At 51.8% G+C, this 27,947-nt stretch overlaps 1 protein-coding gene across 3 annotated transcripts; it reads right to left on the bottom strand.

The window, feature by feature from the left end:
* Positions 1–1,862: 1,862 nt before the first annotated feature.
* Positions 1,863–14,473, bottom strand: SSTR2 (somatostatin receptor 2). 3 transcript variants are annotated; one of them, XR_005122033.2, is made up of 3 exons: positions 14,410–14,473; positions 8,688–10,574; positions 1,863–7,134 (listed from the first exon to the last, which is right to left on the bottom strand). XR_005122033.2 is itself a non-coding variant. In XM_037494193.1 (2 exons), exon 2 carries the CDS (start codon positions 10,480–10,482, stop codon positions 9,373–9,375), a length of 1,110 nt encoding a protein of 369 aa, XP_037350090.1. In that variant the 5' UTR covers positions 10,483–10,574; positions 14,410–14,473; the 3' UTR covers positions 7,334–9,372. The 3 variants fall into 3 exon arrangements, 1 of the variants encoding a protein (XP_037350090.1); XR_005122034.2 differs by having other exon boundaries at positions 1,863–7,302; positions 8,845–10,574; XM_037494193.1 differs by lacking the exon at positions 1,863–7,134 and having other exon boundaries at positions 7,334–10,574.
* Positions 14,474–27,947: the final 13,474 nt, after the last annotated feature.

Below are 27,947 nucleotides of genomic sequence, written 5' to 3'. Positions count from 1 at the left end.
GGATCAAATTCCTTTACTCTAATTTCAGAAATGTTGAATTAATTCATATTCTGAGCCCTCTCTGCTCCCACAAATGATGTGAATTCTTTGGATTTCCAGATGTTATGATGGAGTTAAAAAAGACTCCTGTCCATTTCAACCTTCTTATTCCCTTACCTGGCCGCTCCTGGGCCGTGTGAGAGTGTGGTCACATGTGGGTATGCTCCCGGACAGCGTGTGGGGTCAGCGTGAGTTCCAGGGGACCTGGTCAAGGCCGTCTGGCTGAGGGTCTCTCAGTGAAGTCAGAAATCTATTCGATATGCTGTTTTCTTATGGTGATGAATGCTTCCCCCTCCATACCTAGCTGAGTACCTGTCTTCCCAGCACCCCTAGCTGCTGTCTGAGAATAATGAGCTAGAATGAAACAGGTTTGACGGGATATTTTCCTCTTGGATGCAGCTTAGCTGGAACCACAGTGTGGGAGGAAGCAGCTTTCAAGTCTCTTGCCTTGGGGTGAGCCCTGGGCAGGATTGCACCCCCTCCTTGGGGTTCACAGAACCTAAAACTCTAAGTATCTGCTAACGACAACTTAGAACATTGAGAGTTCAAGGACACAGACCTGGGAAATCAGATCTCAGGAAACAGCAGGATTTGGGAGGAGGTGTGGTTAAGTGGGTGGATGCCCCCGGAGCCCAGCTTCTCCAGGGCTGTGAGCTTTGCTCCCTGGGGGGAGCTGAATCAAACGACTGGTATGAAGTGTTCAGAGCAGGCTTGGCCCAGGATGAGCTCTCCAAACATTGGCCAGTTTTCTTTTTTGATTTTAGCCGTCTTATTTATAGTAAGGTTCTGTTCTGAGCAGCTGGACATTTTTGTTATGTTTTGATTCCAAGTGAAAGGAAGATGAGAAGATGATAAAATGTTGCTTTCTTTGACCTGACTTTAAAACTCTCAATATGTTCTACAAACTTTCTGTTACCAGCAAGGGCTGGCGTGTCTTCGTGACTTTCTTGGAGTGTCCCTTGGGTCATCTGCTTTCTGACAATTTAGCCATTTGAAGTTGGTTACAACGTCCACAAGGCATTGGCCAGGACGGTTCAAAATCAACCTGTGGACAGGATGGGACACACCAGTGATTGTCTATTTTTAAGAACTTTTTTCTTTTGCTACCAGACAAATGATGCTAAGACCTCGATATCTAGAAAACATTTTGTGGGTGTTTTGTATGGCTTAGAGTTTTAAAAAAGTTGTCGTATACCAAAGCCTTTGAGGCCAGTGTTTTAAGGAAACTGGAGTGTGGATTATGTCACTTGGGACTGACTCTGTTCTATTTTCCTGAACACATGGGCTCCTTTCTAGAAGTTGACGGAACAGAGTGAGTTCACACTGCTGGCCTAAAGATTAAACTTCACCCTGAGGTTCTTTTCATCGAAAATGTGATTTCAGGGCCTCCCCGGTGGTGCAGTGGGTTGAGCGCCATGCTGTGAAGCTGTCCGCAGCCTCTGCAGTGCGGGTTCGATTCCCAGCCGGCCAGGGAGATACCCACATGGCGCGGCAGACCTCTCCTGTGTTGCCCGCTGCTCCCCTCAGCAGTGTCTTTGGTCCGTCTGCCTGTTCTGCCCCCCACTCTGTCTCTGGTGAATTCTCTCACCCCCCCAACCCTCCGCGCTTCTGGCCTGTACCCCAGTTCTTGTATAAATAAATACATCTTTTTTAAAAAAGTGATTTCATGGGTAGGTAACTTCTAGGACAGCTCACTTACCAAAAAAAAAAAAAAGTTGCTGAAAAGAAATCTTTGTTTCTTGCTTTCTAGTATGTGCGGCCAATATGACAGCCAAGATAGAGGTAGTTTCAGGGGACAGAGAAAGAGAAACCGTGACCAAGGTGGTTGTAGTTTATTTACAAGCAAAAGAAGCTTTAGGTATTTCATCTAAATACGAGGCCTGCGTGACCACTCAGAATGCCATAGGATAATGAAAATATCTAGCGGACGCGCACACTGATTCTTGCCATATTAAAACCATCACACACATCACATCATTCACACAGGCTTTATAGTCAGGGCTGCTAAAGGCCTTTTCAGATGTCCCAGGCGTCCAGGAAGTCTTCAAAGGCAGATGGGAAGGACACAAAAGCTCCCCTTTCATTATCTCTGCCACCTTTGGGGGGGTCCCCAGCAATGTCAGCAGCTCTGTTACGAAGAGACAAGGGGTGACCGGTGTGTGGGAGTGTGTCCATGAAGCGTTTCCAGTCTCCTTGGATATGACTGATGGACTCTTTGTAAAATCTGCTGTTGTTTATTGGTGAGCGGCAGCTGGGGAGGGACAGATGGATTAACTGAGTCAGGAGCCAGTATACTCTAGGCGTAACGCACAGCGAACTATCTTCAGAAGCATCCAGAAGCCAGTGTCGTCTGCTCTGCACCCTGACTTCCCACTGAGCTGGTCCCCAGGCGGCGGGCAGCATGGATGGTGACTTCCCCTGGGGAAAGGCTCTCGAGTCTTCTGGGTGCTGTCACTCTCGCTGACAACCAGGTCTGGTGAGCCTGGGGCTGCTGCGGGCCCTGGTAGGGCCCTCCGGGTGGAAACCGGCCACCAGCTGGTGGTTCTAGTCAGAACCTTTTCCTCCCATTCAGCTGTGTACGAAACCGCTTCTGTCTGAGGCCATGAAATGACCCAAAGGCGGGAGATCTCGCTGGAGAATGAGGGTACGGCCTGGCTCGGGGTCAGCACCCCGGGATGAAATGCCTTTGCTTCACAATCCATTCTCAGCCTCATTTTATGAAATCGAAGTGTCCCTTTGTTCTGTTTAAACGTGGCATTGTGGAATTCTCAAGAAATGGGACATTTTGTTTTTCAAAATTTAAATATAAATATGAGAGGGCTTGAGCAGTAGAGGGGTGAGTTAGAGGAAACCAACTTTAATGTATTAAATTTCAAGGATGTGTCTCTTCCTGCTCACGGGCCACCATGTCTTGCTCCATCAGGCCAGAGGGACCTCCCCCCTACCCCGCACTGGCACCCCCAGAGGTTAAACCCACCTCCGGAGATGGTGTTATGGATGAAGCACCTGCCCTGCCGTGCCTTGTCTGGGATGACTCCGCACTTGATTACATCAGGATGCACCTTAGCAGTGCTGGAGGCAGGAAGGAAGCCCTGGAAACCCCAAACCCTCTGACACCCACACTAGAACCGTGTTACTGAAGCCAGGCGGGTCTGGCATCTGCTCAGGGGGACGATGATGGTCCTTTGAAGGTCAAAGAGGGAAGGGTCACCTTTTTTGGCTGCAGAGAGCCCCCTGGCTCAGGCCACCCTGGTATGGCCAAGGTTGCAATTCCGCCACCTCCAGTCGGCAAGCCCTGGGAACTGGAGAAAGGGCAAGGTGGGTGTGAGAAGATGCAGGGGGAGGGAGGACACAGCTGGGGTCTGCACCCCCCCGGAACAAGCCCACGATGCATATACACGCTTGCCCACCTGGGAGTTTGGAAGGGGTATTCCGAGGCCATTTCAATCTGCATTTAAGTTGAGCCCAAAGGGAATCTTCATCCCACCCAGCGATGGCGCCAGAAGTGTCTGGACACAGGTTGGCAGCCCAGCTGGGCCTGAGCTAACTTTAATTAATCTTGAGGATGTACCAGCATATGAGACCTGTGCTCCCCACAGAAGCCCAGGCAGCGCGGCCCTCCCACCACATCCTGCAGGTACTTAAGAAGCACAGGCTGACCTGCTGTCGGTACCCCAAGTATCCCAAGTCTGTCCGTGACTGGAGGAGGTGGACAAGAGCAGGGCTGCTTTATGTTGAAGAGGTGCTTTTGTGGAGCTGTCCTCATGGAGAAAAAGAACCGCAATTCACATTTTTTTTTGATGACCAAGTAGCTTAGCCTCCCAAAAAGTGTTCAACCTCAGATTTGTATTAAGGAGCATGGGGCGGGGTTGGGGGAGAAACATCTATTAAAACTCTGTCTTTGATGAGAATCATTTGGAAAGTAGTTTCAGTGATTTTCTTTAAAGAAAATATATTGTGTCTCTTATGCAAAAATGTTGCTGTTTGTAGAATGCACTGGAAGGTGGTTGGCTGGAGGACAGGCTTGTGATAGGCCACTCACACCCTTTAGCAGACTCCACTTTTTTTTCTACTTGGGTGGCCTGTTATTGCAGGGGACACATGACCGGGTTAGGCCTGCAGGGTCTGTGATCTGGCACAGAATCCTCTGGGTGAAAAAATTAACTCATGCACATCTCTTTCCCCTATGTGGAAAAAAAAAATAGTATCCTAAAACTTCTAATAAGTTAGTCAAATCTGGTGTCTCCCTCTGTGGAAAAGCCTTGGAGAATCTTTGCATTGGAGGGTGTGTGTGTGTGTGTGTGTGTGTGTGTGTGTTTGCTCGTGTGTGCGCACACCAAAACCAAAGTGCAGTAAAGATACAAGTTGAGACCTTGAGAGCCTCAGAAGACTGTCTGTTTCTCCCTGAAAAGTGTGATGCTGGTTAAATATGAAGAAAATTATTAAGCTTGGTACTGTTCTACCACAACCACTTGAGTTTCTTGTTCAAAAAATAATACTCACGAGGAAAAATATCAGTTTGCCCAGTAATGACTATATTTCCTGGCTGGGGCGGGGGGTGGGGGTACCCAGGAATGGAGGCCCCAGCAGTCTGCCAGGAGGGAAGCCCTGCCAGTGGGTGCCAGGTGACCCTAGAGCTCACATAGATCTTCCTCTTTCGAGACTGTCAGTTTTTGCTCGGGGGCCCCTGTTCTGGCTTCTTGTCATTGGGAAAGACCTAGGTCAGCTGCATCTCCTCTGTGTCCGGGCCCAGCGCTCTCTGTTTGGATGGCCACAGTGCATCCCTCTTCCTCTCTCAGGATCTACAGCTCTAAAGCCGCCACCTCCAAGGAGGCGATCAGAGGCCCCTGTCACAGCATAGCAGGAATGGACCAGACAATCAAAGGGTCTTTAAAAAATACTCTTCTTCCAGGCTCTTCTAAAAGGGCAAGGCAGTTTTAGCTCTTGTCAACCGGTTCCCTGTTGGGACAGGAAATGGACGAGCCGCCTCCTCCAAGCAGAGAGGTCTTTCTTGTCTGGTCCACCCCTTCAATGATGCCGGGAAAGAAGAGGTGAAAACGAAGCTCTCCCTTCCCCAGACACCTCCCCATCCACCCACCGGAGCCATCAGCCCTCTCAGGCTTAAAATCTTTGTACAGTGGGAGGCTACCAGAGGCCAGAGTTCAAGCCAGTGTTCAGTCTGGGTCGGCCCAACTCAGAAGACCTAGATCTGGAGACTGAGGGGCCAGTCGATTCTGATGGACATTCAGCTGGTGCCCATCTTGTGACATCACGCTCACCTTTGCCCTCAGAATCAGCGATGCTTTCTCTTCCTCTCTGTTCATCTCTGTTAGTATCAGGCTCTGGCCTTGCGCGTGTTTCAGGCACTTCCAACCTGACACATCTAGGTCATCAGCCAGGGCCGGGTCCCTGCTGCGTTAAAGGCTGAGGTGGGGGGCCTCCCCTGGTGGTGCAGCGGTTGAGCGCTGGGCTGTGAAGCTGCCCGCAGCCTCTGCAGTGCCGGTTCGATCCCCGGCCACCAGCGAGGGTCCCACATGGTGCACAGACCTCTCCTGCTGCGCCCGCTGCTCCCCTCAGCAGTGTACTTAGTCAGTCTGCCTGTTCTGTTCCCCGCTCTGGCTCTGGTGAATCCTCTCACCCTCCCGTGCTTCTGACTGTACCCAGTGCTTGTATAAATAAATCAATAAATCTTTTAAAAAAAAGGCTGAGGTGTGCAGTCCTTGAACGTGGCAGTGGGGGTGGGGGTGGGAGGTATGAAAACTTGTCCTTGAGATGTTATTCTCAAGCCTTAATGGCTGCCCGCTCAAGAAACAGAGCTACACAAGCTTTTCAGCTGTCAGTAGAAAAGCGTCCCTGGAAGAAAATTAAGAGAGGCTCTGCCTACGGGGGACTCTGTCTGCCTGTGCTCCCGGGGAGTCACAGCCAGAAGCGGAACAGCCACCAAGGCGAAGGTTTGCCTGGATAGAACAAACACTCAAGGAAATTCAGTGTTTCTGAAAGCGGTAAAAATGTGGATGTGCCAAGTGACTGATGTAAGTCACTGCTGACGTAAGCCTGCTAGCAAAGGCGTTTCTGATGACACCCATACCAGAAAAACCCTGGCTGGACCTTCCCAATCGCGCGTGGACACTTTGATTTTTCTGCCCAAGTTCATTTCTGCCTCCCGTGAAAACTTTACAGTCTTGGCCAAACGGTCCACTGTGGGGCAGCTCAGGGGCAGCCGCCTGCTTCCCACCCCACCCTTGCACTGTCCTGCACGGCGGCTGCAGCTGGAAACCCCAGCCACTGTCGCTGCGTCCCATCAGGGAGAGGCGGTGACGTCTGTGTAAGTAAAGAGACTTCAGGTCACTGCCAGCTCTGAAGTTCCCACCCGCCAGCCTGCATTTTCTCCGCGGCATGCCACTGATGACAGATAAGTAAATCCAGGCAAACATAAGAAGAGGTGCAGTTATGAGATTCAGAGAAAGTTGTTACACAACTTCTCTTCTTCCCCTTCCTCTTCCATAAAAAACAAGCAGAGGAAGGAAACGCGTGTGCTTCCACCACCCAGTGTTCTCCCGTGTCTTCTTAGGCCGTCCCAAGCTATGGCATGAACCTCACCAAAGTCTCAACACCACCCCCACCGCCAACCAGCCGTCTGGGTTTCTGAAACAGCTCCCGGCAGCAGCGTTCAGCAGGGACCGCAGTCCTGTCCTATTATCTCTCGCCAAGTCCACTTCGGTGTAATCAGCTCTCCGCTGCCCAGCTCAGGGGAGGTCCGCGGTGGGTATCGGCTCTAACCGACCTCCTCTCCTGAGACCAGGGCTACACATTCCTTTTTATTCTCCCCCAGCCTCCAGCAGATTTATCTTCATAACTCAATGCTGAGTTGAGACGAAGATTAAATTTTGGAATGAAAATTGTGTTAACAGGGAAATCAAAATGCTTCTTCGCTCTTCTGGATGAAAGGAGACAGCCAGGGAGCGAATCATCCTTGAAGGAGGTGTTTCAGGAAGCGGAGAAAACCTCTCACACCTGGAAGCTGATGTATGCGCGGGGAGAGTCGCAGCATCACCCGCAGAGACCCCGTCTTGCAGCCTTAGACTCCACGTCATCCTGCCGTGAAACATATACCTGGGTGTGCGTGTCCCCCCGAGACTTTGGGGAGCTGCTTCGGCCCTCCCCACTTTGGAGGACTTTTCTCAGATCCCACAAGTGCCATAGAATTCATCTCTCTGTCTTGAAATTATTTCTAGAAATTCTAGAGCCCTTGGAATCACTTCCCTAAGTAAAAAAAAAAAAAAAATCAGCACTTTTTCAAAGACCCAAGAGCATCTCATTTTATAATAATGGTAAAGTTGGGTTTAAAGCATTTCCTTCCAAATCTTGGCTTGTTTCTATGGAGGAGGGGGTGAGGGTAGAGCAGGAACAGGGAGAAGGGGTGTCATTACCCCCCAGCATTGCACCTCTGGGTCCTGAGCTGAACTTGGAAGTGACCTTTCCTTTAAAAACGCTGTGGGATTTTACTGCCTGCATTTTTGTGTAACAACTTTCTCTATAGTCTCATCTTTTAATTGTGCCTCTTTTTATTTTTGCGTGGATTTTTCTGTCATAAATCTTGTGGAACACATTTTCCCAAGCTGCAGTAAGTACTTTTGGGAACACTGTGGCATGAATTAAATGGGCAGCTAGAATAACAGCAGCACTTTAGCAGGGTAGCTGCCGGATGTCAAACCCCTCGTCTCGGGAGCAGGAAGAGAGGAAAGCTCGGCTCTAATAAGGCAGGATCTGTGCAGGAGGCACTAAGAGTGAGGCTTTCACATCAAACCCGGGGACGATGGCATCTTACAAACATCTATGTGTAAATTTCTCCCGACCCTGGAAATCATGATCCCGGAGATGGGGATTTGTTATTTTTTATCGCCGTACATGACCCCATCTACAATTTCAGGGGCAGGAAAATGCCACTGAATGTGTGGTGTCCTGTCTGTGACAGTGCTGAGGGAACAGCTCAGAGCCTTGGCTTTTGAGGTGAGACGCTTAACGTGTGTGCAGTGGGCGAGGAAGGTGGCACGGGCACCCCTGCAAGGGACGGGCCCCCTCTGATGCACCCAAAACCCTCCATGCTTCATCTGTGGCTGGTGCGTGGGCGATGCCAAGGAAGCGTCCTCAGAGCTCAGGACACATGGAGACTTACTCGGTGCCAGCCTAGCAGCTGCACCTCAGAAACCCCTTTGAGCAGTTGTTGAATCCCATTTCCATTTTCTTTCCTTAGAAAACCATGTCTGGCATTTAAAAAACCCACACAATTTCATGGTTTTTCCATACAGGTGTAATTTTGCTTCATTCTGACCCATTTATTTTCACGGCAGGTAGAATAAAATGGTTTTCCCCACAAGAATTAGAGCCCACTTCTTGCCTTCCATTTGCCTTTCATTTCTACCCTCCCATCCCCTGCGGCTCCCTAGAAAAAGTGAGAAGGAAAAAAATGCAGTCTTAGAACAAAGCAGGTGTTTTCTTACTAAATACAAAGATTGATGACCACAGCCACATACGTCCTTTCGGGTAAATGAGTAATTGATTATATCTGAGAAGAGGAAACGCGTGACTTTATGCCCCGAGCCTTCAAATCTCTTCTGCTTCTCCCTTCTTACTGGGTCCTAACTTACCTGAAAGTGCTGAAGCAGATACCCCAGGGACAGAGGGTGACTTTGTAAAGGCTGGAAGTGTCTACCATGTAAGGAGCCCTCTATAAGGAAAAGAATACAAAAACATCTTATCTGTACAATTTTTGACAAAAGCATACAGCCACGTGGACATACTGACCCCTCGAGAGAGACCCCCGAAGCTTTAGCTGTTTTGGCTTTGCGGTGAGTCGTTTCCGTGGTTGCCACGCTGACCAGGCGTCCGCTTAGGCTGCACACACTTGGATTTCCTCCTGGAGCACGTGGACACAGGACACAGGTAGCGACCGCACAGGGTCTAGATAGGAATACACAACAGCAGCGCACGAACACAGGATCACTCACTGGGCTTTAAACAAACACACAGGTGGAGTTCTCGGTTTTTGTGGCATTGCAGTATTTCTACGGGATCATCCCGAGGCTGAGATCCTCTTCTCTAGACTCGGGTCTGTCTGCCTGCATTGAATATTCGCTTCGAGGAGGGGGAGGTGATCCATCTAATATAGTATGGTTCACTCAGGCAGACTCAGACACTGTTGGACTCATGCTGAGCGAGTCCCTAGTCTAGAAGCCAGGTGTGATGGGGAGGGGCGGGGATAGGCGTGGGGGAAGGGAGCACATCCCCGGTTGGCAGAGGCTGGCGTTTTATTGATTTATTTTTTCAGGCAGCTCAGATGCTGGTCTGGAGGTCTCCATTGAGGAGGGTCCTCTGGGTCTCCGTGGTCTCGTTCAGCCGGGATTTGTCCTGCTTACTGTCACTCCGCTCCCCGTCATCTGTGCCGCTCACCTTGACCAAACACAGGACGTTCTGGAAGCTCTTCTTGAAGTTGTCGGACAAGAAGGCATACAGGATAGGGTTGGCACAGCTATTGGCGTAGCTGAGGACCACCACAAAGTCGAAAATGCCTTTCAGGGCTGGAGTGGGGCTGATGGCCACCGACACCGATGACACATTGAATATGTAGAAGGGGAGCCAGCAGAAGATGAAGACAGCCACCACGATGGACACCATCCGGGTGACCTTCTTCTCTGACTTTTTCCTCTTGGAGGAACCCACTCGGATTCCGGAGGACTTCACCTTGATGATGATGAACAGGTAACAGAGACAAATGATGGTGAGGGGTACCAGGAACCCCAAGATGAAGGTGTAGATAATGAAGCCTGTGTACCATGCCCCAGATTCACCCGGCCAGTTGATGGTGCAGCTGCTTCTCCCCCACTGGTTGCTCCGAAGCCCAGCGTAGATCATGATGGGCAAGATGACCAGCAGGGAGACCCCCCACACAGCCATGTTGACCATCTTGGCTGTCCGGGGCCGCCTCCACTTGGCTGACTTGATGGGGTGCACGACAGCCAGGTAGCGGTCAATGCTCATGACCGTCAAGCAGAAGATACTGGTGAACTGATTGATGCCATCCACGGTCATGACCACGCGGCAGATGGCCTTGCCAAAGGGCCAGTGGACCAGAGCCACCTGCATGGCCAGGAAGGGCAGACCCAGCATGAACAGCTCGTCGGCGATGGCCAGGTTGAGGATGTAAATGTTGGTCATGGTCTTCATCTTGGCGTAGCGGAGGATGACATAAATGACAAGCGTGTTGCCACACAAGCCAATGATGCACACCACAAAATATATGAAGGTGAGGACCGCGTTGCTGGTCATGTCATAGTACGGCTCTGTCTGGTTTGAGCCATTGGCTGCGGCCACAGAACCATTGAAGTCGAATGGACAGGAGAGCCACCCTTGGCTGCCATTGAGTGGCTCACACGCCATATCCATGGTTGTCTTACAGTCCGAGGCTAGTTCCGAGCAGCCCAGAGAGTTTGGTCTCACCTTAATGGGTCCCGGAAGCAAAGGATCCCCTGCAGCATCTACAAGGAAGAAGGGAAGATTGGCCATCAGCAGAAGCCGCTTAAGTGCAACTTTCCACCTCCGGGAGCCTCTCGGACATACATAGCAATGAAAGTGTGACATCTTCCCATGACAATGTCACAGTTACCAGCACATTCTCACCACTGTGCAGACTTTGGGAGCTGGTTTTTTTCCAATAGTGGGGATGGGGGAGGTTGGGCTGAGCTGTCATAGTTTATCTTGCCATCTTTGGTGACACCCAGGTGGGAGATGGCTGTGGTTGCAACTGCAACTGTGTGTCAACTGCTTTGAACTGTAATAAGGCAGAGTTTGGAGAAGGCCAGCCCCTGGCCTCCTAGGGACCCGGTACTGGCATTTTTAGCCATCCCTGCAAGGAAATCTACTTGTGACTTCTTTGGAGTCTTTCTGTTTTGAAAACCTCATTGTGGAGAAATCCCAGACTTTAGAGGTAAAACAAACCAGGGTTCCATTTCTAGGTCCATGTGGCCTTGTGTCTGGCACTTAACCACTCTGACCCTCATTTGTTAAAAAATGGGGGTGTCATGAGGGAGGTTTAATGATGAAATGATGAAATGAGCTCAGTACTGGGCTGAGCTCACAACTGGAACTTGATCAGTGTTGCCCCACCCCTCAGGCACCTTTTTGCCTCTACCATCTCATTGTTGACGCCTACCTAACTATCCTACAAGGAGGAATTATCCCCATGTTACAGATGAGAAAACTGAGGCTAACACAGTAACTTGCTCCCATTCCCTGTGCATAATTGGTGGAGCTGTGCTTTGAATGCAGGACCCCCCGATCTGCACTTTTCTTTTTTTTTTTTTTTAAAGAATGACTTTTTTAAAAGATTTATTTATTTATGCACACAAGAACTGGGGTACAGGCCAAAAGCGTGAGGATTCACAGAGTGGGGAACAGAACAGGCAGACTGACTGAAATATACTGCTGAGAGGAGCAGCAGGAGAGGTCTGCTGCGCCATGTGGGTAGCTCCCTGGCCCACTGGGGCCGGGGATCCAACTTGTGCTGCAGTGGCTGCAGAGAGCTTCACAGTGCTGTGCTTAACCTCTTGCGCCATCAGGGAGGCCCCCAGTCTGCACTTTTCAACTATTCACATGTTGCCCTGTGGACTGGAAAGTCAGTATCTGTGGCTGGGCTTTGCTTTGAAGCAGAGGACTCCTGTTTTATGTTCCCAGCATGGGAACTGTAACACTGTTGACTTGGCCTAGACTATCACACAGTAGCTCATTGCATAATTGAATGATGTATCTGCAGTCAAGCAAGACTGGGAGACCTTCTTTATTCTGAACCCAGGGGTGCAGGAATGAATAAGGTATTGCTGGTGGAGCCCTTTAGGAGGTGACGACTTAGTAGGCGAGACAAGCAGGCCGTCCATAGCGTGTGGATGGCACGCAGATAGGAACAAAGGACCGAAGCTTTCCTCCTCTGCAGGGACTCCGATGAGGCTCTCGGAGCAATGTTTGAACTGCGTCTTGAGTATGTGGAAAGTGAAGCTAGGAGGGCAGGGAAGGTCCTTCCAGGGAATGGAAAGACAGTAAAGGGTGGTATGTTCAGCTCAGAGTGAGACTAATTTACCTTGTGCACATATTTCTTCTGAGCAGGGTACTTGCCTTGGCACCTGAGTGAGAATTACAGATGCGTCCTTGATGCTTGGAGATGCTGCTGTGAGTTATAGAGGACTTGGCAGACACAAGCCCTCGCGGAGCCTCGCCCGAGTTGCGTCTAATGAATCTTGCATACGCGATACGCCTTGCTTATCCTTTCTGTGCTCATTTCCCCTCCACACAACTCTGTAAAGTGAAGTCCAGCTAACATTTCTGCAGTGCACTTTGGGGAGCTGAGTTTTAATAGCTGCATTGGGTAGAAGGCACACGTTGGAAACTATGAAAAGCAGAAGCTGTAAAGAAATGCTTTCGGGTAGCCCTCGAGTCACATCTTCCCACTAGCATTTCTCATCCTCTTGTCAGTGACTGTAATTCTGCAGACCCAGAATCCTCTGAAGCCACCTGCCCTGGAGTGAACGTTCATCACTAGCACCGTCGGGCCCCACTTTTGTAGCAGGCAGGGTCACACGCCAGTATCGGGGAGAGACTGAAGCCCTGGGAGTGCGGAAGCCCTGCCCAGCACTTTGGAGAGAGGAGTGACGATGGTGCAGGCGTGTGGAAGAGGGTTCCCTCAGCCCCAACTCTGCCCTTTTGTCTAGTCTCTTACTTCGCAGGACAAAACTGCACGGGGTCCATTTTTTCTGAAATGTGCCGAGAAGCAACCTATCTCCACCTCTGAGCGAGGCAGCAGCACAGCTCAGAGCCACTTGGTGAAGGTGGCAGAGGGGGTGGTAGTGGGGGTGTCTGTCTGGAGGGGGAAGCTTCCTCCAAGGAGAAATGAATGGGTTTAACTCAGTGAACCTTAGTTTATCAACAATGAAAGCAGCTGCCTCAGCCTGCTGCGTGCTTTCTGCTTCATTTGAATCCCACAGAAAGTGATGCCCAGCGCCAGCCGGTCACTACTTGTTGCCCAGCGCCAGCCGGTCACTACTTGTGCAAGTGCGGTATGGAAATGCACGGGGAAGTTTGGGTTTTTGTTTTCTTTGTTTTTCAGCCTAAGAATGGTTAGATGCTGGAAATGGCTGGTTGTTGCTTTCTTCCGAGACAGAGTCCAGATTCTGTTGGAGAAGAGGGTGAGCTTGGCCTCAGCCTCCCTTCCCCTTCCCAGAGGGGGTGTGCACCCCCCACCCCAGAAATGAGTGTTGGGATGGCGCGCTGGCTGCAGCAATGGCCCTAAATCCTGCTCCGCTTCAGGCAACCCCTTCTCCCCAGCATCTTTCCCTCCCGCAGGCCCCACCCCCACGGCCCTCCAGCTTGCTGCACAGAGTGGGTTTCAGGGTGCTTGGCGCATGAGCCCCACTGGCTGAGAGAGACAAAAACCAGGAGGGGAGCCATAGAACTCCCCGGAAAAACCGGAGGGGCCCTGGCTGAAGGGTTAGGGGGTTCAAAGGGAGGTGAGGTTGCCCCTGCCTGGTGGCTCCCTGGTACGGTACAGAAAATTCTCCGACTCCCTATGTGACTCTCTGACGCTCAGACCCAAGGCTTTCCTTAAGGATTCCCGGTGGTTTTCTGGAGCACTAGGGGGAGGCTGAGGATTGTCTGCCAGCACCTCCAGCCTGTGAACATAGAGGCGGCTGAGGTTGCAGCCGGAGCCTGGCGCCTGGGGACTTGGCTGGAGGTGCCCGGCGCTGGCGCAGACCCCTCAGCATTTGGGTCTCTCCAAACCTAGACAAACTGTCTTTACCTCCGGGCACCTGGGAACAGATCCTAGACCCTTCGGGATGCTTCTCCCAGGCCTGGCAAAGAACAAGGGAGCAGCCCCTGTTGGCTCAGCCGCCTGCCCATCGGGGCTCAGCTCTCCAGGGTGTGCCCGCGGGAGCCGGGGCGAGGGGGTGCCCTAACACCCGCTGCCTCCTTCTCTTCTCGCCCCGATGTCTTCTGCAGGCGGCCGGGAGGGAAGTTGTCCCAGGCGCGGCTACTACTGGAGGAGGGCGCACGCCCTGGCCACCGGCACGCACCCTGCAGCCTCGGCACACACTCCCCGCGGCTCTCCACTCACGCCGGGGCACACGCTGTCCCTCATTCCCACGTCAATCACCCCCAAAAGGCAGAGGGGCGGAGAACAACGCCATGGGGACCGACACTCCGAAACACCGAGGAGCGCACCACCGCGCCGCGGAGACACCCAGGTGCCCAAGTGCGCCTCCGGCGCTCCGCTTCACTGTTTTTCTGTCTCGCGCGCGCACACACACCCGCGCACACACTTCTCACCTTTGCTTCTCCGCTGCGACCCTCCAGCTCAGCTCGCCCGCAGCCAGCGGCCGCGCGTCTGGTGGGCAGCCCAGCCCTGCGCCCGTGCGCGCTGCAGCCCGCCCGGCGCCCGGTGTCCGGAGCTGCCGGCTGCGGTGCACCCCGCGCTCATACGGGGGCTCGCGGAGCCCGCAGCGCCCCGGCGCCAGCCGCGGAGCGGGGCTCGGGACCCGGCGGCCGCGGCAGCGCGCGAGCGCGGGTGTCTGCGCCGCCAGGACTGGCCCGGCGGAGCCCCGGCCGCCGCGCATTTCCCCGCGCCCCCCTCCCGCCCGGTTGCGTCACGCGGGCTTTGCTCCGCCCGCCGGGTCTTGCGGGAGGATAGGGGTGAGCTGGGGGGGAGAACCCCGCGGGTGGCTGCGGGGTTTCTGGCCCACAAGGCAATCGGGGGACCCGCGCGCGTGGGGGCGGAAAGGGTCAAGCAGTTTCCGCCTCCCCAAGACCCAGGCCAGGGACGCCCGCGGTCCCCTGGGCGTCCACAGGCTCGGCTCGGTTCCCCAGCACGTCCCCGGCAGCTGGAGAGGCTTTGGGGGGGACTGGTCTGGCCCGGGCCCTCCGCTGTCAGACAAGTTTGCCAGCTGCGCCTTGCGTGGTCACCCCCGTGCCCAGGGCGCAGGGTTAGGGCAGGGAGAAGGGGGTGCAGGGGGGGGGGGAATAAAAAGCACTCCTCAGTGGGGGGGTTGTGAGCCTGCGCTTGAATTCCAGATTCAGCTGGAGGAGCAGCCGAGGCGCAGTCGGGTCTCAGCGTGGGGAATGGCCAGCCCTTTTTTCAGCCAGTCCCTTAGCTGCATCTCTGGGGGCGCTGGGGGCGATGCAGAGGGGTCTCTCTCCTGCAGGCGGATTGGGCCACAGGGAAACTTATAAGGAGGGGGAGCTGTGCTGCATCAAGTTGCAGTATGTATTTTTTGAGGGTGATGACTCAGCCTCTGCTCCAATAGTTTAATAAGTCATAATCAATCCCGAAGCTGCTCCTTTCTCACCCTCCTTCAAACACGCGCGCTCGTCATCCCGAGTGCAGTTAGGAGGCTGGGGAAACAGAAAGCAAACGCCAACGGCAGCTTCTCCCGGGGCCTGAGCCGCCTCCGAAGGTTCATCCTCTTACCTGATTGCAATTCACCAGTGAAACGTCCCAGTCCAGAGGCTGTGGAGCAGGTAGGGTGACCCCGGAAAGGCCCTGCCTCTAAGGTAGCAGCCAACGGCTAGTTCCTTTCTGGATCAAACTACAGCTTAGGGTACCTGCTGTAAGGGGGGGCCATGAGGGGTTTCGGTGGGCCACGATGGGGCTTGGATCCATCATCCTGTTGCTCAGGATGACACGGCAGGTAGCTGCTGGTGGCTTCATGCCCCCGCTGGCTCTTTTAGAGACATGCCTGCAGGATGGGGGGCTGGGGCTGGAGGCTCACTGGCAGAGGGGTGTGCCCTGCTAACCACTGGCTGGCGGGGAGAGGGGTGGGTGTAGTGCCAGGAGGGCAGACTAGGGTCTCGCCCAGGAGGAATCTGCATGCCCCAGCGACACGGCTGATGAAGCAGCACCTGTTGCCACCTCTAGTTTCAAAACCAACGACAGGTGACAGGTTTCCAGGGAAAGAGAAGGAAAAGGAAGAGGCCGGGAGAGCTCACTCCGCCCCCAATTCCTGGGGACCACCTTATCTTTTCAAAGGTCTTAAACCGCTGATGCTCAAGTCACATGCATCATCTGACAAGAGTAACCGCAGTTTTCGAACCTATCAGAGAAACGAAGCGCCCGCTGCCACTGTGTGCTTCTGCCCGCAGGTGACCCTTGGGGGACCTCTGTGCTCCTTTGGTTTCATTGGAGAATTAATGCAAATAGCACAAGCAGACCCACCCCACCACCCCTTTGGGCGTTAAGCTGGGACCTCTCTGTGCTTGGGGGTTGAAAACCTCAGGAGTTACCTGGATGAAATTTAAAAACGTTCTCCCCCCGCCGTCCCCAGCCCCACCCCCTGTGCGTGAGGGCTTGGAGCCAGGGAAGAAGGAGGCAGGCCCTCCAGATGGGCTCGTGGGTGGCTCTTTTAACAAGCAAGGGAACGTAGGACCCACAGGCGCCAGGCGTCTGCGCTGCCCACCAGGATCTTCAGATTTTGTATGGGGACCTTAGTGGGGTTCGGGCATGGCTTAGTCCAGAGTGTCTCAACAACATTTACCCTCTCAAGTGGCTCACTGCTGTCCGTGAGGGGAGAGTGAGGGAATGAATGCACATTCCAGGAACAGGGGAGAGGGGACGAGGCGCGGACAGCCTGGGTCCAGCGCGCGGGGCTCATGTCCCTCCATGGCCTCCGTCACAGTGTCCTTGACCTTCGAGACCCTAACGCCATGACACCCCCTGTGCTGTCCTTTTCCTTGTGAAGTCTCTCTGTCCGCAGAAGCTAACTGGCATGAGCCGGTCTGGGAAAAGTACCTGCCGCCACCTCAGGCACACCTGTCTCTCCTGCGGGCTGGGTGGGCGGGGTCTGAGCACCCTTGACCTGGGCAGCAGAAAACGTGTAATCTAGAGCAACTGTTGATTTTGTCCAGATGACATAGGCCTCTCCCAGCCCCCAAAGGCTTGAAAGGACTGTTTGCTGAGAATCGGCTGCCACCTGCACCCGGCAGCCGCCCACAGGCGGGTTCCCGCTTCTATCACCTATTCTGGTGACTTTGCCCTCCGTGGTGAATGCCCCCGGCCTGTTACCTTCTCTCCTTCCTCTGCAGCCTGGTCAGTAACTAAGTAACAAAACCTTGAGCCCGAAAAATAGAAGGGTTGGGGAGGAAATAACCTCCACCGTGACTTATTGATATTTTTAAAGCAGTTAAATAATTCCTTTCCTTTTTTAGCACTTATCAGGGAGACAATAGACAGCAGGAAATTAAGAATAGGAGCAGGACAAAGGGCCAGGTCAGGGCTCAGCCTGGGACATGGGAGATTCTCCTGGCTCACTCTTTCAGGGAGAAGCTCACAGCCGACCTGAGCCCGAGGAAGGCCTTTGCATCCCTTGGCGGAGTAATAAATTAAAGGGGGGTGGGCGGAATCGCTACTATGCAGTCGGTTTAGTGGAATTAAGTATCACAATTAAGCCTAGAGGAAAGCAAGTGATTCCTGGAAGGGGGTTGGAGCTGGACGGAAATGTGGATGCCGATGCGGTCATACCGTGTGGCTTTTACGGTCCCAACGGGCATGCCAGGGTGAGGTCTGCCATTTCTGTCCCTGCCGCGAGAGCAATGCTTAGCAAACACACAGGTGTACGGAGAAGTGTCGGTGCCTGGTGCGATGATGACATTACCTGGGCTTCCCGGAACACACTTGTCCTCGGTTGTTCTGTCCCTTGTCACCCACATACCACCTGCATTTTGCCAAAGTTGAGGAGCTGCCTTCCACAGTCTGCCTTTGAGACGTATCTTGTCACTTGTGGCGTGGAAACTTCCTTCTGAACCACGAAGTCTAGATGTCTAGTTTGGGAAACAAAATACGGTCCCCAGAACTGTTTTTAAAAATGTGCCCATTTGGCTTAGTATGGTTGATAGTTTCTTCTGATAAGGGAGGGGGGCCTGTCTGCTGCTCTGCCCTGCCCTTGACAGGTGTGAGTATGACTTGACCCGTCACCATTTTTTCTCTGCTTGCATCCTGCATCCACAGGATGGCTAAGAGGGTGAGCAGGACTTTGGGGCTCTCTGGAAACCAAAAATCTAGACTCAGAGACCATGGTTAGAAGAGTCTATGATCCAAGTATCATTCCCTTTTCTCGTCTACCCTACTGCAGCAGAGAGGTACATAAATGTAGAATCGTGGAGCCAGAGGCACCTTATAAATCCTCGGGTTTATAGCCCACGTCTCATCATTATACAGGAGAAGAGAAGACACCAGGCGCAGGGAGGTTGGGTGACCTGCCCAGCTGGGCAGGGGCAAAGTCAAGTGGCCATCAGCAGCTGCAGTGTAGCCACCAGACCTATGGAGGGGCCCCACCTATGCCGTGGAGCCCAAAACTGGGGGAGAGGCTCTGCCCCCTCCTCCCACCCCCTGGCTGTGCTCCTCACCAGCGTTTCTCCCCACGACCAAATTCCCTGCTGCTCTCACCCTGGCCTAGGTCCCGTTCTTCACCCCCTGGTGACCAGCCCCCTCTGACTTCCCAGAGTGTGTCTCCAGCCCAGCGCTGCAGAGAAAGGCCAGGTCTGGGGAGTCCTGCACATCTGCTCCTCCTCTGGCAGACCCACCTGGCACATGAATGAGACTCCTCAGGAAAGTCTGGGTGACCCCACAGGCAGCCCCATCACTTTGATCCAGGGCTGTGGACCAACGGCGCCATGAACCTAAGGGCCCTGTTATTTAGGTGCAGGGGGCGCTGGGCAGGGTGTGTGGGGCCCCGAGGCTTCTGTGTCTGAACAGCACATCCAGGAGAGGGGTGCAGCCCCTCCGTGCCCCTTGGCAGTGCCCTCTGCAGATGTGCTGGTCCTTGTGGAAACGGGGCTTTTATGGCAGTGAGGCTGGGTGGCAGTTTCACCAGTGGGCCAGGACCTGCCGACGTGCTCTGCAGTTTTGCTTGTGCTTAGAGAGGGGTGAGCAGGCCAGGTTGTAACTGGCCGAAGCTGGGGGACCAGCCCTGGACGTCCCTTCTTTACCGCGGCAGCCACCTTGGCGTGAGGATCCCATGTGCTCTCTCTCCACAGAGCTCCTGCCGGCTCTGGGCAGCCTCCTTGTCCTTTCCTTCCTGCTCTAAAGGCCAAGATGATAGTTCCTCTTTCACGGGACATGAAATATTTCTATTTTAAAAAGATTATGAGAGGTGCAAGCTGCTGGCAGAGGCTCTCTGAGAGGAGGTGCTGGCCTCATGTTGTGAAGGGTCTTCGCTCGGGAGGCATCTGTCTCTGATACCAGAGCGTCCAGCTCTCTCTTCTAGGGTCAGGAATTTTTGCGGGCCCAACCCCCAGGATGCAAAACCCAGAGTTAACCCGGTAACTCTGGCTGGTAGAAGAAAATCCCATTTCCAAAGAGGCTGCAGTTCCCCCGATGGCCTCTGGGTGGGGCTAGCGCACACAACTCATCTGCCCACTGGGCCTCTGCCAGCTTGGACACCCGGGCAGCTCAGGATGGGGCCCAAAAGCCCACCCCCAGCCTTTCTTTTTTCCTCTTTCCTTCCCCCCAACCCACCAGCCCAGAGATGGGAGGCAGCTTGGATGGAATCAAAATGAGCACAGTGCCTGGAAACCAGGGTTGGCAGCAGATTCTGAAGTCTTCTAGAATGGGCTGCCACCCCTTCAGTGACAGTGCCCCCCCAGGCCCCCAGTATCACTAGCAAGCATCATCTCCTCTGCCCCGGGCCTGTGTCCGATCAGGGTGGCCTGCCGGGGAGGGAGGCAGCCACAGCTTCCCACAGCCTTGGCTGGGTGGAGGATGCCAAAGGCGGGGTGGAGGCACTGAGGCCAGTGCAGATTCTGTCAGGGGAGCGTTTGCAGCCAAGTGGAACTGAGAAAGTGTCTTGAAGAGCTATCTTGGGGAGCATATTGCCTGTTCTTGGACTGTGCACTGTCACCCCCAAATGAGGCTGTTGCTGAGTGGTGCCAACATTTCCAGAAGGCAGAGCGGACAGATTTTCCTTCCTTCTCATGGGACCTGACGCCACAGGGACCCCTGCGTGGGCATCGGTGTGCGTCTCAGTTGCAGGACCTCGAGGAGCCAGGTGAAGCCCCAGTGATGGGGCTTGGCCACCTTCCAACACGAGAGTTGAGTGTCGGTTTCTCCCTCCGCCCTCCGGGAGCCAGGCTGTTGCTTTGTTTGCCGGCCCGGCTGCCGGTCCAGTGTCACAGTGTCCTCGTGCCGGAGGCCTCACAGCAGATGGCTGCGCTGGAGACGGGAGCTGCGGCTTCCATGCCCCACAAATCATTCCTGTGTCCCCCCTTCACCTCCATAGGCGCCCAGGACTCCCCCCTCCTCCTGTCTCACCTCCCCCCTCTACCCCCTTCTCCTCTCTCCCACTCCACTCTCCTGGAGCCAGATCCCGTCCCTGACAGATTGTTCCCGTGGCTGCTGCCAAAAACTAATTTCTCTGTGCCACTTCAGACACTCCATCCTTCTCCTCGGCAAGACCCTTTTATCCGAGGTTGTGAGGCGTGACAACTCCTGGGTTTTGTTTCTAGCCTGCTGGAACATGGAATCCCTTTGAATAATTGGCTTCAGAGCTTAGGAGGGGTCTTAGCTCCTAGCAGAGAGATTCAACACATTGAGGGAAGTACCTGGACCGGGCAGAGCAGGGAACAGGGAGGTGGGCTCTGGCCTCAACAAGGGCCACTGCAGAAGGACTCACTCTAGGCTTCTTTCAAGAATAAACCCAGTTAAAGGGAACTTGAAATTTTCTTATATAGCTTTTCTATGTATGCACGACATATACAAATTTTAAACTACTTACCAGAATATGGCTGGTAATGACAATTTGGCACCAATGAGTCTATTCTAAACTTTGTGCTTTGGGCTCCAAAGGGAATGTTCAAAGAGAAGTTCCAGAAATGATTTGGCAACAGCGATACTAACACAAGTGTATATCTAGCTTTCCAAGATGAGCACATTTGAGCTTGTGAGACTATTTAGGAGTAGCCTGTACTCATTTTCATGTATGGTTCGGATATGATTGCCACAAAGAAACAAACCAAAAACACAAAGTGGGCAACTGGCAATGTGATCGTGCTTCTGAAGATGATATCTGTACATGATCATTTATTTATTTTTCTATTTGGGGATCTCTCCTAGCAGAAAGTCAATAAAATCTCAAACATAAAAAAAAATCAAGAAATAGAGCACAAAGTGTACCGTTCACAAATATGGAGGCAAATAAGTAGAAGAAACAGCAAAAGAATTGAAAGTGTTTGCTCTTTGGGAGTATATCAGAAATGGATATACTCATTCATTTATTTTTCCATTTATTTGTTCCTCATCTGTCATCCACCCACCCATTTAGCCACCCACCCATCCACTCATTGATCCATCCACCCATCCACCCACCTACCCATTCACTCACTCATTCAGCTACTTATCCACCCACCCATGCATCCATCCATGCATCCATCCATCCATGCATCCAACCATCCATCCATCTATGCATGCATGCATGCATGCATCCATCCATCCATCCATGCATCCATCCATCCATCCATTCATCTGTCCATCCATCCTCCATCCAATAAACAATAAACAATAATCCAATAAACAATACACACATCAGAAGGAAGGGGAGAAAAAAAATATTTTCTAAGCTCTGTGATCAAACTTCTGACTACAAGATCTCAGGGTAACTCAGAAGCCCCAACCTTGGGTCCTGTATCCTTAGTAAGAACTTAAAGTGTGTGTAGGGCAATAATTGCATTTGACGTGCCTCTGTGGACCTTTTAAAGATCAGATGCTTTTTCATGGTTTCTTATATCCCATTCAGAAGAGAGGCTAAAGAGGGCTGTCATCTTTAAAATTGTCTTTGTCCTTGTTGTTGGGATTTTGCCACAAAGCTGGCAGGCCATCAAAAGCAATTAGTGGTGCATGCCTTACCAGCATTTGGTGCATTTCTGTAGTTGGGTGGGAGGGCAGTACTGGAGCTCTGAGCAGAGAGAGGCTGCCTCATGAGCTTGAATTACTCACCCTGGTTAATTTCTTCTAAGATGATATCACTCTATAATTTAAGGGCCAGATAGTAAAATGTATGCCAATAATATATGCTGCTATTTACCACAAACTAGTAGAAGGATTTGTAACTAGTAACTAGTAACATCCTTTTATTTTATTTTATTTAACAATTTATTTATGCATGCAAGAGCTGGGGTGCAGGCCAGAGGGGCAGGGGGTGAGAGGATTCACCAGAGACAGAGTGGGGAGCAGAACAGGTGGATCAACTGAAATCCACTGCTGAGGGGAGCAGCGGGCAAGACAGGAGAGGTCTGCTGCGCCATGTGGGTAGCTCCCTGGCCAGGGATTGAACTCGTGCTGCAGTGGCTGGTGATAGCTTCATAGTGCTGAGACTTAACCCCTTTCGCAGGGAGGTCCCAACATCTTTTATTTTAAATTAAATTTATTTTAAAATTAATTTTGTTTATCAAGTTAAATATGTACATGATCCAAAAGTAAAATAGTGGGATTAAGCTTCTAATGAAAAACAGCAGACTCCAGTGCTATCCATTTCTGATATACTCCCGAAGGGCAAATACTTTCAATTCTTTTGCTGTTTCTTCTACTTATTTGCCTCCATATTTATAAATGATACACTTGTACTTCTATTTCTTGATTTTCCTTTTATGTGTTGCGATTCTATTGACTTTCTGCTATGAAAGATCCCCAGTTGGCTACTTACACAATGAATCTCCCTATTCCTTTTCCTTTCAATACAGTTGTTACCCATTTTGTCAAATCAGTGGTCCATGTTTGCATTATTATAACTATGTAAATATTATTTAAAGCTGAGCCAAGCACTATTCTCTGCTGGCCTCTTCTTTCTTGTGGAACCTTTTGTTTTCCCTGGAGTTAATGATTACCTTTTTTTTTAGAACTTGCTTACCTTTTAATGTAACTATTCATACTGTATCCCTAAATTCTGACTGAGTTGAAATCTTTTCATGTGTTCAGTGGAATGGTTTCATTTTTGACTTGGAGGCTTCCCTCCTGGATCTCTTTATCCTTCTGCTCAGACCAAACTGATTGTCCTTAATGTCTGATTTCTCATCTCAGAATTCTCTTCCCCACCATCCTGAGAATTTGCTTTCTTCTTTCCAATGTCAGTTTTCTGTTTCCCCTCTCTTGCTCTGTCTCGCTCACTCCTTTGTTTCAGTGGAGCATTTACTCCAGGAGTTTTTTGAGAAAACTCACATCTCTTTTGCCCTCCCCCAACTGTGTGGGATTGGTCTGTGTGACCAAAGTGAGGATGTGTCACCTGAGAGAGTAGGGGATAAAAGACTTTGTGTTTTCTCTCTTGGTGACTCTCTTTGGCCTGCTCTCTCCCTCCTCCATGAAAACAAGCAAAGACAGGAGCTGTAGTGTCCTTCCACCACCCGATGTTCTCTTTGGATCTTCTTAGGAGGTCCTAGGCTCCTTTACGTGGTCATTGGTTGAAGACTCATTTCTCGATTCTGCAAAGTTTCCTGGCCATTTTCCAACTTGCTAAACATTATTGATATTTTCTTGTTTGTTGTCATGTCATCTGTCTTTGTCTTTATCCTTACTTTTTTTTTTTTTTTTTTGCTTTTAAAAAGCTATTTGCCATCCTGAGAGGATTTTGGAAGGAAGAGGAGAATATTACATGTGAATCTGCCATATTCAACCAGCTGTCTTTACAGGCAGTCTGCTCCTGAGTTTTTCTTTGTTTGTTGGTTTTATTTTGTTTGTTTATATATGAATGTTTTTCATTTGCTTGATTATTTTTAAGCAGCTATTGCTGACTTGATTGGATTTGGACTTGGTGATTGCCCTGGTTCGCTAAGGGTTACTGAGCTGGGAGCCACTCATTCCTTGGTCCCCACCCAGGGCATGGCTTGCTGCTTACTCCGTGGCTCCCATTCATCTGGCAGTAGTGGAGAGAGAGATGGGGAGACACAGACAGAGAGAAAAGCAGGAAGAGAGCCCAGTGGATGTCCTCGATGCAAGAGAAGGCTCTCTCAGGGAGGGGGAGTTAGGAAGGGTCCGGAAGAGAACTGAAAGGTGAAGGTTGGATTTAGCATTCAGGAAGCCACTGGTGCTTGGGAGGTGGTGTGGGCAGAAGGCAGATGGCAGGGTGTTGAGGAGGGAGGGGGTGTGGATGGAGAGGTGGTGGAGATGACACGTGCAGGCACTTCTTTCCGCAGCTTAGAGAAGAGGAGGGAGACAGCCACGGTTAGAGGAAAGCATATGGCCGAGAAGACATTTTTTAAAAAGGTGGTAAATGTTATATATACATCACAGAAGAGGGAGAGGGAGATTGAAGAGGTGGGAAGAAAGACAGAGTCACAGCAAATGGGGTCTTGCATTGTATTGGGAAGAACTTGTGTGCAGGGAAGTGACCACAGGTGTGCACAGGTGCGTGGCTATGGATGTGGGGTGCACATGGCAGAGCAGAAAGAATTTGAGGTTCCTTTGTCCCAGAACCATCCATGCAACAAACACTCAGAGCATTTACTCAGTTCCAGACACCGTCCACACAGGGAGGTGTGAATCATCCCAACCTTCGGAACAGACAGACAGACACCAAAAGACAAGTGTGCCAAGTGTTGTGGGGATGCTGCCTCTGCTTAGAGTGGGGTGGGATCAGGACACCTTTACCAGCTGAACGCCCCCTGCAGGGAGGGCTGAAAGGGCGAGAAGGAATCTTCCAGGTAGACAAAGGGGGACCTGCGCGCTTGGCCACGCAGCTCCACCACAGATACCCGGTGAGCACCTGGACATGCTGGGCACTTGCCAGGCGCTCTGGATACGAAGGCAAATAAGGTGCCATTTCCACGGAGCAGCGCGCAGCAGCTGATGGAGGAGACACGTGGCCGTTTCTCTGTGCTAAGTGACTGATGGAGAGTGGGCGTCATTTTAGGGGCACAGAATATAGTTTGATGTGGAAGGAAAATAAGAGTATGGGAGCGGGAAAGGCAGCTAAGGCTATGGTCAAGATTTAAAGGGTTCTAGGTACTGTTGTGAGTTAAGGTGTATTCTCCCAGCAGCCCCCACCCCCTTCCTCCCAAACTCCCCCCAGTATGGTTAAGTCCAAACCCTTGTTGCCTGTGTCTGTGACCTTATTTGGAAACAGGGGCTTTGCAGATGTCATCAAGTGTGTAAATAAGTGAAGACCACCGAGCAAGCGAAAGATATATTAATTGGAGGTTACCATTTAATTGGAGGTTACCTCCAATTAATAAATTATTATTGGAGGAAACCTGCCTCCATCCCTTGTGTTTGGCAATGACTCAAAGGCATAGAGGAGCAGGAGAGCTTTTTTTTAGTGGAAAAAATGAGTAGACCTGGGTTTGCGCTGACAGCAGGCTGCTGGCTGGGGAACGTGCAGGTGACTAGGTGGGGCGTGCCTTGTGATAGGTTAGGGGAGACCGTTGGTTGTCTCTGGCTGGTCCTCAGTTGAGAACTGGAGCAAAGATTAAGGAAGCTGTCAGTTACCAATCAAATGTTGGTTGTTTGACTACAGGGGTTACTTTTTGGCTTCCTGGACTGGTTCCAGCAGGTAACAGTTTGTCTGCCTGAGTGGGTCACAGATTGGGAGCCAGACTTGTTGTCTATGGCCCGGCCGTTGTAAGTTCATTCCGTCTCTCACAAAGTAAGATAAGGTCAGTAAGGTGGGTCCTAATCCCAGTGACCTCACTCAGATTCTACCCCCATGGGAACCTAGAGGGCATTTGCATTGTTCCCAGAATACTCTGGGAAAAGAAATTCTAGGAAAAGACTGAATGTTCCTAATAGGTTTTAAGTATAAATGCCACACACTTGTCTTTATTTAATCTTCAAAGGTATTCGATGAGACGGGTTTTAGGATATCCAGTTTACAGATAAGGAAACTGAGGCACGGATGCACCGTTACTTTGCCCAAAGTTACCTGGTTAGTAAGTGACAGCCGTTCTGTCCATCCAGTTCTCAGAGATGGCTTCCCGAGGCTTATCCCCTGTGTGTCCTTCATAACCAATCAGCTGTTTCTCTGTGGTCAGCTGCCGTCTGGTGTGCCGTGGGCATTGAGTGATGGACACGGGAGCTGCCACGGAGGGTCTGAGTCTCCACCCTGCCTGTTTCACCCTGTTCTGGCCCCCGTGTCAGTGTGGGCTGCTGTAACCGGAGGACCACACACAAGGGGAGCTTAAGACAAAGGTTTATTTCTTACAGTTCTGGAGGCTGGAAGTCCAAGATCAAGGTGCCAGTGGGTGCAGTGTCTGGCGAGGGTGCCCCTTCTGGCTGGCAGGCGGCCACCTTCTCACTGTGTCCTCCTGGTGGGGAGCGAGGTCGTCTCCCTCCTGTGTCTTGTAAAGAGCGTGGATCCCATTCGCGAGGGCTCTCCCCTTATGACCTAATTTCATCCCAAAAGCCCCACTCCCAAATACCATCATTTTGGAATTAGGGCTTCACCCTGAATTTTGGGTGGACACAAACATAGGGGCCATAACACTGCCCTGGAAGGTGATCGAAGCCCTCGGCTAAGTTTTTGGGAGGTAAGCGATAGGATTAACCAGTCCTGGGTCTTGTACCTCACACATTTTGGAAGGAGATCTTGCTTGCCCTTCTCGGCAACCCCCCACTCGTGCTGGTGCCCATGGTCTAGAGACCATGCCCAGAGGAACACATCTTTCCAGTAACAAACAAAGAAACCAACAAAAAAACCCAAACATGGTATGTATTTTCATAACAAAAGAATGAAAAGAACAAATGTTCTCAACAAAGAGAACTTGGAAAAAAATTGGGCACGCCTCGCACTGAACCCAGCCTCCCCGTCTCTGTAAAAGTGCCGTGTTTGGCCTCCTGGTCTCTTCTCTGCCTGGTGCAGATTCAATGGACACACCCTGTCCCTCCAGGCGCATCCAGCAGCTGGTTTTTCCGCCTCCCGCTCTCCTCGGTGGCCCCTTGCTCCGTGGGGTTCCAGAGCCATCTGCACAGCCCTCCAGCTGCCTGCCTGTCACCGGCTCTCTCCTTCCTTAGGAATCACTGATTTGGGGGACGCTGCAAGCTGATAATGCCAAGTGCTGTACTGATAGCGATTCACTCCCCAGCTGCCTTTTCCTTGTCCTTTTCCCTCTGTGAGGAAGGGGACGGGTGTGACATCTATACTCGTGTTGGCTCGCCAAATGACAAAGGTCACCAACCTGGATTCCCCCTGCTGATTGCACATGAAACAGCTCTGCAGGGGGTATTTCCCTCCACCCCCTCCCTTCCGTGGGCAGAGATGGACTCCTGAAGGCGCTGGCCGATCTCTTGTCAAAAACACAGAGGCTGGGACCCAGCCTCTGCTATCCCCTGGCAGATGTGGCAAATATCAACGATCATAGTAGATGGGGGGAGTTATGGTTTATCTGGGGGGTAATAAATAGGAGGTACTTTGGAACCAAGAACAAATCCTGTTTCCATGCAAATGGGGTTCATGATAAACCTGCCTAGGCAGAGGCACAGAGGCCTCTTCGCAGCAAATTGCTCCCTTTGATGAAACATTCTTTTCTGTTAGCCCTGGGGCCAGCCAAAGTGCAGAAAGGTTTAGTCCTGAGGGCTGGGGTGTGTGGCCATCGCTGTTGGATTGAGACGTGACAGGGAGGCGGGAGGCCAGGCATGGTTTCTATAGCTATTGTAATATGGAAGGCCAGGTAACAGCCCTCCCATCTCAACATGGGGGGAGGGGGGCAAAGCCTTATATTGTAGTCATGTGTAAAGTTCCATGTGGAACTGGGAGGGAGTGGGAAATGTGCCCCAGGCTGAAAGGGAGCCAAAGGGAGGAGAGGAGAGAAAGCCAGACATCTGGAACCTTATTGTCGGTGCTTCAGCCGCCCCGTGCTGGGCTGTGGGCCTCGGGACAGTGAGCCTGATCCTTCTGCGG

Source organism: Talpa occidentalis, unplaced genomic scaffold (assembly GCF_014898055.3).
Source record: "Talpa occidentalis isolate TD23 unplaced genomic scaffold, MPIMG_talOcc4v2.1 talOcc4.7, whole genome shotgun sequence".
NCBI classification, from domain to species: domain Eukaryota; kingdom Metazoa; phylum Chordata; class Mammalia; order Eulipotyphla; family Talpidae; genus Talpa; species Talpa occidentalis.
Note: the sequence above shows the minus strand (reverse complement) of the source record. Positions and strands in the feature narration are given on the sequence as shown.

Bases quoted from the DNA above. Each gene is read 5' to 3' on its own strand.
- SSTR2 (XM_037494193.1), bottom strand. From the start codon at position 10,482: ATGGATATGGCGTGTGAGCCACTCAATGGCAGCCAAGGGTGGCTCTCC.